At 42.5% G+C, this 14,759-nt stretch overlaps 3 protein-coding genes across 7 annotated transcripts in view; 1 reads left to right on the top strand and 2 right to left on the bottom strand.

Moving 5' to 3' along the window:
* LOC109470982 (acyl-coenzyme A thioesterase 1-like) overlaps positions 1-3,700 on the bottom strand; it is a 5,034-nt gene extending 1,334 nt beyond the window's left edge. The window contains exons 1-5 of the mRNA XM_019770102.1: positions 3,566-3,700; positions 3,115-3,209; positions 2,534-2,794; positions 2,134-2,300; positions 513-626 (exon numbers count right to left, since the gene is read on the bottom strand). Of these exons, the coding sequence (XP_019625661.1) occupies positions 513-626; positions 2,134-2,300; positions 2,534-2,794; positions 3,115-3,209; positions 3,566-3,684 (756 nt within the window). The 5' untranslated portion in view covers positions 3,685-3,700. The remainder of the gene's footprint in view (positions 1-512; positions 627-2,133; positions 2,301-2,533; positions 2,795-3,114; positions 3,210-3,565) is intronic.
* A 1,715-nt stretch (positions 3,701-5,415) lies between these two features.
* LOC109470972 (chloride channel CLIC-like protein 1) lies at positions 5,416-11,768 on the top strand. The gene is given in 10 exon segments (XM_019770085.1): positions 5,416-5,828; positions 5,830-5,886; positions 6,864-7,100; positions 7,433-7,580; positions 7,876-7,961; positions 8,251-8,391; positions 8,642-8,732; positions 9,076-9,173; positions 9,406-9,681; positions 10,373-11,768. Coding segments are annotated over 10 exon segments (1,722 nt in total). The 5' UTR covers positions 5,416-5,711; the 3' UTR covers positions 10,844-11,768.
* An 836-nt stretch (positions 11,769-12,604) lies between these two features.
* The window catches only part of LOC109470979 (39S ribosomal protein L14, mitochondrial-like), a 4,042-nt gene continuing 1,887 nt past the window's right edge, over positions 12,605-14,759 (bottom strand). For 3 of the 5 annotated variants that reach the window (XM_019770095.1, XM_019770097.1, XM_019770098.1), the window contains exons 2-3: positions 13,407-13,503; positions 12,605-13,242 (exon numbers count right to left, since the gene is read on the bottom strand). In XM_019770095.1, coding sequence (XP_019625654.1) covers positions 12,870-13,242; positions 13,407-13,495 — 462 coding nt within the window. In that variant the 5' untranslated portion in view covers positions 13,496-13,503 and the 3' untranslated portion in view covers positions 12,605-12,869. Of the gene's footprint in view, positions 13,243-13,406; positions 13,504-14,294; positions 14,461-14,759 lie in introns of those variants that run through there. The other 2 variants (XM_019770094.1, XM_019770096.1) reach the window with 2 other exon arrangements.

The raw sequence follows: 14,759 nt of genomic DNA, 5'->3' as shown, positions 1-14,759 counted from the left end.
AGAGTCTGTATGCATTCTCTGGCACTAGAGCTTCACTGTTGCTGTAGTTATTAAATCTGCTCACCTGTATGCACTTCTCTGGCTCCAGAGTGGGATCATCCATCATGTCCATCACGTTCAGGTGGCCTTCCTCTGTATATCTCACCCTTGACGTGTCACATCTGTAACAATTCAGAGGACTTTCACTGAAAGTATCTTGTCAGGTTGCACAAAGGAACTGAATTTTCTTATTGTTTGTAGGGATACAACTCATAGGGTTTGCAGGAGAATGCATACTGAGGACAAAATCATTATGATTGTGCTTACCCAATGGTGGGAAGTATTTGACCCTTGTAGTTGAACTGGGTTGAGAAGGGAATGGCAGTGAAACCGTTCAGCCACACAATGGCATTTATCTGTACATGTGAAACAGGAAGATGTAATGTTATAGAGATAATCTGTACATGGGACACAGGAATAATCTGTACATTAGACACAGGAATAATCTTTAAATGGGATACAGGAAGACGTACCTTGTTTGTAAGAGTGCCCATGATGAGTGCCAGTGCTCCCCCTGTTGATGTACCAATCAACCCCACCCCTCCAGGCTGCACCAGGGGATGACTGCTGAACCACTCCACAGCATCCTGCAGCCAGGTAAGCCACAGGACAGTCATGGTCATGATACATGATCAACAGTCATGTTAGTCAAGTTAGCACAGTCATGATCAAGTTCATCTGCATTATAAGTTATGCTCTGTTGGACTGCATTTGTATTTATTTGCAGTTTACTATAATAAATGATACATTGTTTATCAACACATCTTGCCTGGGGTAACTGATGATAAATGATAAATTGTTTATTACTATGTCTTGCCTGAGCTAATTGCAAGTACAAAAACAACATGTAATGAAAAAAGTACATTTGTATAAATAGTGGTCCATGACTTGACTAGAACAGTACTATAAAAACTCGAACTACGGTTGTTGGAAAAAGGAGTCCAGTCCGATTGGCGGAAAAAGCAGTCCAGTCTGATTTGGGGGTGGAAAAAGCAGTCCGGTGGTTTCTGCAAAATTCTACGAAAGACCATAGGTACAATTTTTTCTTGTGTGTGTACTGCTAGTTTCTATGGGTACTTCGAGTTTCTATGAATACTTAGAGTTTCTATGGGTACTTAGAGTTTCTGTGACTACTTAGAGTTTGTATGGGAACTTGAATTAGCATATATGTGACTCACTATATGCCTCCTTAACCCGTAATTCAGGCAGCCTTGGGTGAGGAATAGCAGACAACCGATTTATACCTCTTGGGACCACCGAAAAGTAGTTTCTATACATACAGGTCACCTATCCACAATAAACAAAAGTTAATTATTAAGGGATTCTTTCTTACAATTGTACTTCCGGTACTTACATGCTTGTCGGTGTAATGCAAAGTCAGCCATACGCGGCTTTAGCAGGGGCCATCTGGATGTTGGGCGGCCGGCAACCGTAAAGCGATTTATTCAGGCTATTTACATGCAAGCAGGATTGGCACTGGAAATCTCGTCAGTTGACCGCTTCATCTTTTGACTAATTATTATTACTTATTTGTAAGTAATAATCCGGAGGCTGTTACAAACTGTAAGTTCCCATACAAACTCTAAGTACTCATAGAAACTCTAAGTTCCCATACAAACCCTATTAAAGTACTCATAGAAACTCTAAGTACCCATAGAAACTCTAAGTACTCATAGTGACCCGAAGTACTCATAGACACTCGAACGTACCCATAGAAACTAGAAGTACACAACAAAAGAAAAAACTGTGCCTATGGTCTTTCGTAGAATTTCGTAGAAACCACCGGACTGCTTTTTCCATCCCAAAATCGGACTGGACTGCTTTTTCCGCCAATAGGACTGGACTCCTTTTTCCAACAACCCCTTAAGCTACTGGTTTTCCTTATTTTCAGATACAGGCAGACAAAGAATCACACTTTTGAAGTTTTCTGTAATGTGTGGGTTTTGGGATGTTATTAGAGAAGGGTAGTTTTTTTTTTTATTACATAATACTGTATGTCCTGTCTACAGTGTACAAATCTAAGCCAGGCCAGCTACAGCATGGTTCGATGTTTAAGCAGTGCAATGGGAGTACAGGTATCAAGATGTGTCTTACAGTAAAATACTCAGAATCAAGGTGGGTTTCTGCTTTGGGCAGGTCGTCAAAGTTACAGTACATGAGTCTGAAAGCAGCGAAGCCCTGAGAGCACAGCAAGGCAGAACGGTGCTCAAAGTTAGCACCACTGCCGTACATGTCAACCACACCAGGGAAAGGACCTTCCCCTGGAAGATAAAAACCAACAAAAAATCAACCAGATTAGTTGAAAAATTTAATCAAGCTCCAACCCATGAATTATGACAAATGTTGGACAATGTCTTGAGCTATCCCAAACACTTACAAATTCTCCCAAGAAAGCCTATTATATTGAAGGTCAACTGAGTTTAGAAAATAAAGTTGCATTCATCCCAACTTGACAACAAAACATGAGCATTGTCAGAGTAGAGATGTAAGTGACCTTCAGGGAGGAACAGAACACCTCTCACTCGGCCCTGCCGCACAACAATCCTCCTGGCGCCATCTTTCATAAACCTCCTCTCCACCACACAGCAGGCTCTAGTCTCTGTCCCCCTGTCTTGTTGACTTGAAGTGTTGATGTGTCCATCGTACACATACAGTTGCACGTCCAGTGGTTTGGTGACGTCCTTGGGAATCATGCGTTTCACCTGCTGACCTGGCAGAGGCTGCACGCTCCACAACAGGCCCATCTGCTCCACCCCTGGGCAACACAGACTCAGGTGTCAACACAATGGATTGAAAATGCTACTTTGTTGCTCATGTTCATCTCCCAAGTGTTAATTTTCTTTGAGTGAAAATGTCAGGTCACTTGTACATTGTAAAAGTATAATGATGTAATGTAACTGCCATATCAGTTAATACAGCCATAATGATTTACTGATACCACTCTGTTTAAATCAGTAATTAGAGTTACAAGTAGATTTTTGGGGGTTTAAAGGGTAAAACATTAGAAAACGTCACCAAAACAGATTGTCATAAACTGAACTCTTCAAATGCTAATGAGGGAATACAGAATCGGACCTGAGAACGTCCCTCCAACTGCCTCCTGTCTGCTACACACCACGCTTCCTGAACTGTCTGCTATGTAGTGGGCATGGGATTGGAACTGTGCATTCCTCAGGAATACAAAGATTTGTTATTACCTTCATTGTATAATACTTTGTGATAATTATATAATAATATATATAAAAAATGATATATAAAATTATAATAATAAAATTGTTATGCAGTTCCTTCTCTACCATATAGAAAATACATGTAACAGCTATCTATGTTATGTATCAGAATGCACCAAGCTTAATCACAATGTTGGATGCCATGTAAGTTTATGAACCACACACTGACACAGCCAAGAATTTGAATCTCATTGCAGTTCTCCAATGGGATGTGTTTGGAAAGAGCTACACCTCTAGCAATGTTATAGAACCCATCACGCATTGCCTAATACCTAGAATAGTGACTGCAGTCATACCTGGAATATTGTACCGTAGCAGTGAGTGTAACCAGCTGCTGCTTTTCCAGTCCAGTGATTTGGATGTCCACCTTTTCAGACATCAGGCCAGTTGGAGGGTTCACCTCTATAGATGCCATCAGTTTGCTATAAAATCTAATGTTAATGAAATAAGCCATGTGCATCAGAATTTGTTTATTCATAACGAAATTTGCGCTGGGGCAGAAATTGCATGAGTTTGGGCCCCCTAACTGCTTGCTCCAGAACTGCAGTGGCATTAATGTTCAAAAGAGGATACGGATCATCATGATTTTTGGTACGTAGGTAGCTTTAGTGATGCTTGACATAATTATGTGACAATTATGCAAATATGGATGTAATTTGCATAGTTTTTGAGGAAATTCTACAAATCAGCTGTATTCCATGATAGGACTATTCAAGCTTGTGACATATGTAATTAAGAATGAGAGAAACACAGGAAGAAATTGATTCTGTGAAGACTTAATTTGCATACTAAATGTTCTAATTAATGAGAAAATGTTCTAATTCCATGATGTTAACTGCCTGGAATTTCATACTTGAGGTATACTAGCGCACTCATTGGATACAGCTATGCAAATACTGACAACTGCCTGTGATATTTACGTAATAATGAGAGGCTGAGCAGCAGCTAATTGTAATCTCGTTTCACGAAGAGGACCTGAACTGAACTGACTACCCCAGCTGCTGGAGGACATAACCTTGCTTGTAATTTTATATAACTTTTCCGTTTTTCATTGTAGAATTTCAATGCAGAAAATAATGACACCCAATGTACCGTATTTAACCCAATTGCATAATATATACTATTGCATATAGTCGCAGCCGCGCAGTCTTGAGTATCGCTCCACTCACGATCCGCATCAAACGCAAAACCCCACCACACACCCCTAATTAGCTAACGCTCCGCCTCTTATTACTTACATAAGTATCGCAAGCAGTTGTCGACATTTGCATAGATGTATTCAATGAGTGCGTTTGACACCATGACATGCGGTAACACACCAGACTGCTTGTACTTATATCGTATTTTGCAAGGGGGCGCTACTACACACAAAAACCATCAGACTGCTTTTTTCCACCCCCCAAATTGGACTGGACTGCTTTTTCTGCCAACCGGACTGGACTCCTTTTTCCACCAACCCGCTTTATCACACCATATTCACCTCGGAGTGGGTCATTAACCCTTAGTTAACGCATCGGCAAGCTCTTGTCTATTGATCAGTGAAAGTAAGGCCATGCAGACTTAATTTTATGGATGACATCCTCTGAAGACCCCCAAACTAGTGCATGACAATCCACTCAAAGCTTGACTTATCAAGCTGAACCACATACAGATGCACAGACACAGGAATAAACGTTAACAGTTAACGTTACATACACAACCACACATAAGCAATGTCAAAACCATATGATATTAAACCTTCTGACAAAGGTATGTATTATTAGTTATCATCAGATTTCACCCACCTGGCTGCCCTGAAGAGTGTACGAAACGCGATGTGATATCTCAGGCTATAACGTTACATGTTACATGAGTGAGTGAGCTGCCTTTTAATATCCACCTGGCTGCCCTGACGAGTGTACATAAACGTTAGCTGACGATGACTGAGTGAGCTACCAAGTTCAACTGCGCCACCTGCCGACCAATTTGATTTGTAGCCTCACATTACACGTCATACTAGTAAATGGAAAGCGCCCCAAGCAGTTCCTACCATGTGAAAGCATTCCCTCTACTCTTTTATAAACGGGCCTGTAATACTCTTCTCACCATTTTGTCACCTTTCGTATGAAGTGAACCAATAACCCAACCAATTTGCGCTCGAGCTCGAGTAAACCCGTCCGACAAGGACCTCCAGCTTGTATGTCCAGGCATTTAATCGTTTCCGTGGCTTTGTTTCCACGTAACTTGACGATCAACACATTTTTAATACATTAATAGATCCTCTTTGTAGAGAACCATGTGATGAATGTGTTTCAATCATGTCCGATAGTGTAACGAAATTAAAGCGATGTAGAAAGCACCCCCCCAAGAAGGTATCCTATTGGAACAATCCAGGTCATTTCCGGAAGTCAGCTCTGCATCTGGAAGTGTCAGCGTTACAAGTATTATAATTCTCTCTGCTGCATGAGGAAAATGCTCCGTTTTTTCGCACAGACGGTGATTTGGGCCGTCGTCCTCTGTCATGGACGTTGCCAGGACCCAGACTTTCACTTGCCGGACGTGGAGAACTGGGTAGATCCTGGGGGACATGCTGAATTACGACACGGACACGGGCACCATGAAGAACCAACGTGACCAGGTCAGTAGCACGGGAGATAGTCGTGTTTACGATCCGTTGTCCCAAATTTAAATGGATATAATTTCATTATAAAGCAAGTCTGGCTATACAGGGGGAATGAATGATTTCCGCTCAGGCCTGATGTGAAGCGTAGGAAGGGTACCAGCTCCCCGTGACCTGTCCCGCAGTGCCCCGCCTACATGTCCAGCTTGTGCGGTTTAGGGAAACTGTCACACGGAGATAAATTAGGAAGCATGGGATGATCAGGTGGTTGTGAAGGATGGCAGCACTGATGTCTGTATCCGTATTAATGTCAGCTAGACTGACATGACCGTCCTTCAGTATAACCAAGGTATAACGTTACACTTCAAATTTGGAGGTACTGAGAGTATAATTTTTCTATGCAGATTCATATGTCAAGTTATCCACTTACACTTGTCACATCTTAGTTGAAGAGGGCCCCATGCAGGATGTATTGATATGGTCCTTTCTCTATGGATCAAGAGAACAAGTAGTAGTACAATGTAATTCTAAACACCTTGACCCAGGTGAGAATGAACAGGTGCCTATTTAGAACTGACACACTTGTTGCAAAGAGTGTTGGAGATCTTGTCTACATATTGTTGCTTGATTAAATGTAGATCTTGTGCAAATGTATGCTGGGCCCCTGTACAAATCAGCTCCTACAAGCTGAATGGGCTACCCTGCCGCTTTATATATGATGAAATAATTATTAATGAATAAATCTGGGAAAGAGTAAGGGTTACTCCGCTTTGGTCTGGCTAATCCAGATCCCTATGCAGGCTTAATGTGCAGCTGTACGACACCAAGTACAGACTTGTTGAGTTGACCATCAGTCAGGTTAGAACTAAACTGATTCAGGCTGTCATAATGTCCAGGAGGAGACATCATCGACTCATGTTAACAACTACTCTCAGTTAACATGGGTATAGTTCAAACTAGTCTAACATGTCTCATGTCTTGGTTTGTCACTTCAGCCATGTTCATCAGAGAAGCAGGAGTCATTGGGAGCACCTGAAGCATGTGATGCACAGCTGAAAGTACAGCAGCAGCTACAGAACCAGCTGCAGATGTGCCAGGTGCGGCTGCAGACAGCAGAGCAAACCTGCCAGTCAGATCAGCAGAGCCCTAAACAGGAGAAAGGCAGCCCAGAGGCTCCATATGTCAGGAGGTTTGTTCGTGGGCTTCTGAAACAGCTGGGAGATGTGAAGGAGGTAAGATGGTCTGTATGGGGTGTCAGGATGTGATGGAAAGAGATTTTACTTCATTTCAACAGAAAAGACTAGACTCATCAAACTTTCGACCATTTCTCCAGTCTTCTTCAGGATAACTGAGGTCAAAAAACCCAAAGCAAGACAGAGTTTTAAACTTCCTACACATCTGAGGCATAACCTACACACATGCAGGATTCTCATGTGGGACATCTGGTGAATAACTATTGATAGGTGTCTGCAGGGATAGTGTTTTCTATGTCATTTCCAGTGTTTCCATACATGTATGGGACATGTACAAGCTGTAAAGGATCTATTCTTGTCATGTTTTACAGCCTACAGGTGACATGCATGAGATAGAGTCGGTTGACTATGATGTACACATGACAGTGACTGCTGGCAACTGGCTTCTGTTGAAGAAGTTCAGCAAGGGCCAAGGCAGCCTGCAAGACACCATGCAAGTCTTTGAGACACTTATAACAGGTGATCTCTCTCCCAACACGCTACTAGACTATAGCTTTGATGTTGACATAAATCATGATTAATGATGGTAATTGTGTTGAACATACATGTATGTCAATTTCTTGGTAGGTTTATCTTTGTGATGTGTGTCATAGAAGGTCCAGCCTGAATTTGGCTGATTTAAGACTAGGTTGCCATTTTTCTCTAACTAATCTAAGAACATAGACAGATATTTTCACATTCACAGAGGTGAAGCCTCAAAAAGGATGTCATCCATAAAATGGTTGTTTGGCCTATATTTGTTTCCTATTTCCAGGTGTGTCCAGCTCACAACCTAAGGTGAACAGGTGGCAGAAAAGACTTGAAGACTACACTGGACTGGAGCTCCAGATCTTGCTGCAGGTGACTTACTGAAATCGCATCAACCAATAACTTCAGATGATAATTATGTAAAATATAAACATATGATAATGTATTGATGGAATCATGGTCAAACTTTCTTCAAACAAATGATAATGGACATGTTGCCAATCCAATATTTTACACTTTGGGGCAAATATATGACTACTGTTATGTGTATAGATGGGAATGTATGTCTTCAAACAGGCCATTATTACCATGCTTGTGTTGCTGGAGACTCCACATGACTGATTATTGTGTTGTAGGTAACAGTTCGTCTTTGTGTTGACAGGCCATTATAGCAGTGTTGCTGGTCCTGTGCCTGGTGTCGCTAGAGATCTGGAGCCACGTGTCCTGGAGGAAACAGTTCCTCAGGCTGTTCCTTCTCGGCTTCCTTATCAGTGTCGGCTGGACCTGGATGCATGAATATAAGGTCAGTATTAGACTGTGAGGCTGAATCTTACATCCCTTTCCCCTTCTTTACTGCACCTCAAGAAGAGTAGCCACTGTTTGAGCTAAATGGACTCCTTACATGTTGTTGTAATCTCCACCATGTTTTCGGTGTTTTCGATTGATTTGTTGACGCTATTCTTGAAGAATCTGTGGATAGATTATGATTTTTGGAGTGTGGTTGAAGAATCCAAGTTGATCCAAACTACTAGGTAATCTTTGGCTTTCCTCAGAGAGCTATTGCTAAGAAACAGCGTGAAATTTCCAAGGAGATGCCTCGGGAGTGCAGAACAGCTGAAAGAACAGCATTTCAGGGAATGTATGGTAAGATCTTACAATACGTTCAACGTCATGAGAGCGATACAAGTCACCAGCTTGCCATCAATCCTGTAGTCTTGTTTATTCCTGCTGGCATGCTGTTTTTGTGGTCCATGGTGGCCCCCACACATGCCAGTAGTGTGAATAGTTCAGAAATAAGTAACAGGTCAAGAGTTCAAATTCATTGATCTGACTTGCTATCAATCTGAAATGATCACAATCCTTTTGATGGGATCTAAAGAATTATTCCCCATTACATAACTGTACCCATCAAAATAGCTAATGGCATTTTCTTATACATATATATCCCTGTCCACATTTGAACTCACATTGCCTCTGCTTTACCTAGAGTGGGCAGTCTCAACCTTCACACTTCAGGAAGACAAGTGTGCCAAGTACCATGAAGCCCTGGTGGTGGATGCTTTCTGGGAGGTGACACCAACAAAGGTAGGTCTAAGCTATAAACACACAAAATCAGTGTGTTTGGAGCCTGGTAAACAAACTGTATGAGCTGATTGAATCTGGATTGTACAATCTGTTCTCATAAATTTATTCTGGTTAATTGTTACTCCACCTGCGTTCTTCAGTAGTACATTGTTGTAACTCTTGGAATAACATGCCAGCATGCAGGACTACTGTTGTTGGCTGGTTGTTTATCTGACTATCTTGCTCTCTCCAGGCCTTTGCCGTGACACTTACCAAGTTCTTCCTGGAGCCCATGGAGCACATTGGTCGTTCCTTCAGCAAGTTTTTTGAGGGAGTTTTCCACGACCTCCCCCCGCAGCTGTGGCCCTTCGCCTTCCTGGCTGTGATGCTGATGTCGCTTCTGCTGATGATCATGCTGGCCGGGTACAGCATCAACATCCCCTTCATCTTCAGCCTCCAGCCTCGCACCGTCAACACCATCACCCTCCCGCTGGAGACGCAAACCTGCATGGAGGACACGCGCCAGCAGGTACATGGGGACATAGGTTAGGGGTAAGGGTTAGGTAACCTGTAACCTCATGCTATCAACACCATACACTGGAGACACAAACCTGCATGAGAGAAAAGGATGGAAGGCATTGGGTTGTAGGGGCCAAGTTTGAACAGGTGACTAATGAGATTCTTTCTTAGTTAAAGAGTTTGACTTGTTCCAACACAATAAGGAGAACTCACCATAAATTTTCGGCTGATCCCGTCAACCTTCGTCAGATTTGTGATGCAATCGCTGACTTTCCGGAAGTCGGAAACGTGATGACGTCAGGAGTGCATCAAAAGTGGCGGGAAGACGGTATCTCCTGACGTCATCACGTTTCCGACTTCCGGAAAGTCAGCGATTGCATCACAAATCTGACGAAGGTTGACGGGATCAGCCGAAAATTTATGGTGAGTTCTCCTTATTGTGTTGGAACAAGTCAAACTCTTTAACTATGTATTCTACCAACACAGATGAGCTTTCATTCAGAGATTCTTTCTTTGTGACTTTATTTGGATTGCAACAACACATGTGCCAACACTGTTGAGCTTGTGTGTTATGCCCAAAGGCAGTTGTACCACCTAAATAGATGATACCGGTACCCTGCCCCACATTAAGAACATATTACATATTACAAAACAAAGTACATGTTGTATGTACAACAAGTAAATGAATAAACCTTGTTCAGGTTTTGCAGATTATTGACATGATGAGGGAACAACAGCGTGCTGTGATTGCTGACGGGCCAGCGCCACATGTCCGGGTGGAACAGCAACGTGGTGTGATCACAGATGGCACAACCCCACACCTCCGGGTGGAACAGATAGCACCAACAGTCTCACAGGCAGATGCCCCCGGTCAGGAGATGACCTACAACCAGGCTCAGAACCGAATCAACCTGAGCCGAGGAGTTAGCTTCACCCGGAGCAGCAGTGCCAGCAGCCGGCCGCTCGCTGCCGGGCCGCACAACAAGGCAGCACTGCTGCAGAGGTCCTACAGCGCACCTATACAGGAGGCACACAGGGACCATGCACAGAAAATACCTGACAAGGAAGACTCAGAACCTGAGGAAACTGAAGCGAGTACAGAAACACTAGGATCTCAGGAGGGCAGAGTGCATGACAGGGATTTGAATGTTAGTAACATGAGCTTAGATTAAATCTATACCAACTTGCCGGGAATTTTTATTCTGAAACTTACAGTATGCCTACAGTACATCTGCTACAAGGCATATAACCATGGATCTGTGATACTTTACAAGCTAGTGCAACTGTAGTAACACTTTAATCAGCTTGATGACACATACCAAAGTTACAATGTGGTAGTTAGTTAATTTACTTTTTGTTGTGCAACTGTTCTGATCAGTGTCAAGTATTGACAGCAATCATGGTACTAACTAAAACATTGCATAGTCCTGGGACATGTATTCTGAAGATTTCACGTACTACGAAGCCAAAAGTGCTGAAAGAAGTCAGAAGCAGCTTTGGTAAGAAAGTCTCGGTGCTTTTGATTTTAGCCTGCCTTCTAGTTTGTTGCAGTTCTGTTGTTGTATAGATGTACATCTATGTCAAACATAGGGTAGGTCACTGAAAATCGAAGCAGTGTCTGTAGACGGATTGTAGCTTCTCTGTTTTGCTACTTGGTCTGCAATGTGATTTCTAAGGCAATATCTGATTGGATGGTTGGTTGGTGGAAAGCTATTGCAGTTGGCAATACCCTGAGCATCCTTGCACCTAGGCTACAGGGTAGGTGCAAATGAAGTAGCCTGAGCAGCCTTGCACCTTGGCTACAAGTGAGGTGAAAAATTATGTAGCCTGACTAGCCAGGCACCCAGACTATAGATGAAGCATGATGATGCCAAGAAAAACCTTGGTTGTAAAGAGAAAATTGCATAATCTTCCTCCTCCAGCATGTGTTGAGGCTGATTTCCTTGACAAGCAGACCAACTGGTATCTGTTAGACACTTATTATATACTGTAAAAAGGAAACTACGATGTAGATATACTCTTTGTTCCAAGAGTAGACCAGCACATTGATGCAATATTACCTGTATTGTTGCAAACGAATTAAATTGGGGTAATTTATGACATGTCTTCTTTAATTTGTGGATACTGTATTGTTAAGTCTGTATTGTTAAGCAACAATATACCGGTACAGTGTTCGAAATACCTGTCTGCAGTCTGCAATCTGCAGATAGATTTTCAAGATTGCAGAAGAAAAATTTATACAATCTGCAATTTTGCTGAAGGAAAAATCCAGGCACTTGGGATTTGCCGCTCCTGGTCCCAAGGACAGGCAACACAGGAGCTTCTTCACTAATTTGCATCATCCTTGTCTTGACTTTTTGTCTGATCTTTTGTTTCCTATTTGACTTCCAAAAATTTTGTCTTCACTAATTAGCATATCAATCAATAGTTGGTGGTTATAAACCTGCAATTCTCCTGCATTCTCTTAGTGTCACTGATGAAATTAAAAAGAGTGATAGATTAAACTCTAACATGTCTAAAGAATTCCAGTAATGCTACAGATATAGAAAGCTATATATGATGTTCAAAAGACATTAATGGTTTGAGAAGGTTGTAGTATGGAGGCTTGTGTATTTGCAGAAAGTATTTTCAAATTGCAGAACAAAATTTTGACTCTTCTGCAATATTGCAGAGCACTGAAAAAAAGTATTTTGACCACTGCCGGTAAGAAGTTGGAGTTGAGTTCAATCTCTAGCTTAGGTGCCAATCTCCTTAGTTATTGCCAGTGGTAGCCAGTGACAAGAGAGACGAGGATGGCACCCAGGTTACTCTCTGGGAACTTGTTCATTATTCATATACTAGTACATGTAATTGCTGCCTCCCCTCTGAACTCTAGTCACATTAATCTGGGAACCTTACCTCCTGGTAACAATGCACAAAAAGGACAGAAGGTCTGTGATGTCAAAATATCTATTTTATCTGTGGAACCTTTTTTTTTCTGAAAACTAATCATTTATTGGAAATGTTTCCAAATTTTTCCTCATATTAGCCATTAGTTAACTACAGTCAGTAACATCCAAAAATTTTACAGTATCTCTTGGATGGAAGGATTTGACATTTCAACCAGTTAACCAGCATTACCTCAGTCCAGAACTTACTTCAACACAGTCAACAAATACTGAATGATGCTGGTTAATGTTTCTGCAGTCACGGAAACCTTCAGATGAACCTGGAGGCAATGGCTAGAACCTTAGATTGGTCAGCAGCTTTTTTTCTGAGCAGGGAGGGGACGGGAACTTTAATCCTGGTGCCGGTGGGGTTCCCAGAATCCTCCAGCAGGATGATGTTGTTTGAGTCAAACTTGGGAGTCATGCGAGGTCCCTCCATTTTGTGTCCGACTATGAGGGCCTTTTTCTTCTGTCCCATGATGGCCACCAGAACTTTGTCTCCCACCTTGCCGATGCTGTTTTTCTTGTAGACGTGGATGACGCGCGGCGGCTTGCCTCGCCGGACTGACTCCTCCCCCAGACTGCTGTTATCCACAACCCGCAGTCTAGTCATCCTGTAGATGGCTGCTGCCGGATCTGTGGTGCTGCGGACAGGGGAATTCATACATGAACATGGGACTTCAATGAACCAGCAATATGCCCCTCCATGGAGATCAATTTGGCAGGGAACAGGGAACTCTTACTTGTTAGTAGGATTAGCAAGAATGGAAGGAATTTGAACTGAAGAGAACTTGGAAGCATGACAAACCTGAACATTCTTGAACAGCAGGTGTTTTGTATGGAGATCACATGCTGCAGCTGCTGTTGAAGACCTGCCAAACCTCTTACCAGTGCCATCTGGTGAGCTAGAAGAGAATAACATGGCATTATAAGCATTGTATGTTCAGGATTAAGACCTATTTAATACAGTTGGTGTCCAAATGTCAATCCTGTCATATCCTGTCAACAGTGCAAGTTTAATGTTGACAGGAAGTGCAATATTAATATAATTTTCAACAGTTAATTATTCTTGCTCAGGAATAAGCCCGGAGTATTATTTTTTGCATGTCAGGATTAGTGTTATTTATTGCTAGGTGTTTGCTAATCACAGGAACATCCTGTCAATACAATAGCCTCTGCATTTACAGTTTGCGTGGTAAACTGGGGAGTTGCTGGCTGCTGCAACCTTCGAACTTCAAATGAAACAGCAGCTAGACAAGCCCCCTTTACGTCTGCTTGGAGATGAAGGCTTTTCATCAGATGGTACCAAACACCTCGCACTTGGCCTTAGTACGTTAACGTTAACTAGACCTTCCAATCAAAAAATAACAAAAATAACTGCATAACACCTACAATTTATACATTTTTGTGCGTACAGTTACAGTTACAAGTTATTACCATGCCGCCTACCCGAGATAATAGGCATGCCATATAATGTGAAGACGTCACCATACTTTCCGCAAACGCAAATCATATCAGTATGCCAAATAAATTGTGATCAGATTCAATGGAGCTTAGGCATCCACTCTGAACCTGATCACATTATATGGCATAATGACATGATTTGGGAAAGTATGGTGACGTTTTCAGTGCACAGACGTGTGGAAGTGCAGCAGAAGTGGACCTGTGCAAACATGATAAAATATAAAACACCAACCTCACGACATACGTCTTTTATAACTGTCTTTACCTGCAGAAATATTTCCTGGACGCCCTCCTCCCTCGTTCCCTCCCACGCTTCGCTTCTGACCTTCCCAATCCCGGAAGTGAAGATCGGTACCAGACCGAGGCTGAGCAGTAGAGCGCATGCGCACCTGCAGGTGAGTTCTGAAATGACATCACCACGATCGGAGGGGCCAAAATGACCTGAATTTAACCCAAGATTCTCGCCTTATACCGCGTCAGGTAGGCACAATATCTCTGTTTTTTCTTTATAATGCATCCATCTGCGGTCTGCGGGAGTTTGGGCGAGTTTGATAATTCCATTGCTGAGTTTTTGTACTTTGTGTGCAGGCGTATGGTTGGTAGGCCTGCTGTTGTGCAGGTACCGGTTGATCAGGTGGGAGTGGCAGAATCCTGCAGACATTTTCATCGGCAAACTCTCCGTCTCACCGCCACACAG

Source organism: Branchiostoma belcheri, unplaced genomic scaffold, assembly GCF_001625305.1.
Source record: "Branchiostoma belcheri isolate BF01 breed outbred unplaced genomic scaffold, Haploidv18h27 scaffold24, whole genome shotgun sequence".
Classification (NCBI taxonomy): domain Eukaryota; kingdom Metazoa; phylum Chordata; class Leptocardii; order Amphioxiformes; family Branchiostomatidae; genus Branchiostoma; species Branchiostoma belcheri.
Note: the sequence above shows the minus strand (reverse complement) of the source record. Positions and strands in the feature narration are given on the sequence as shown.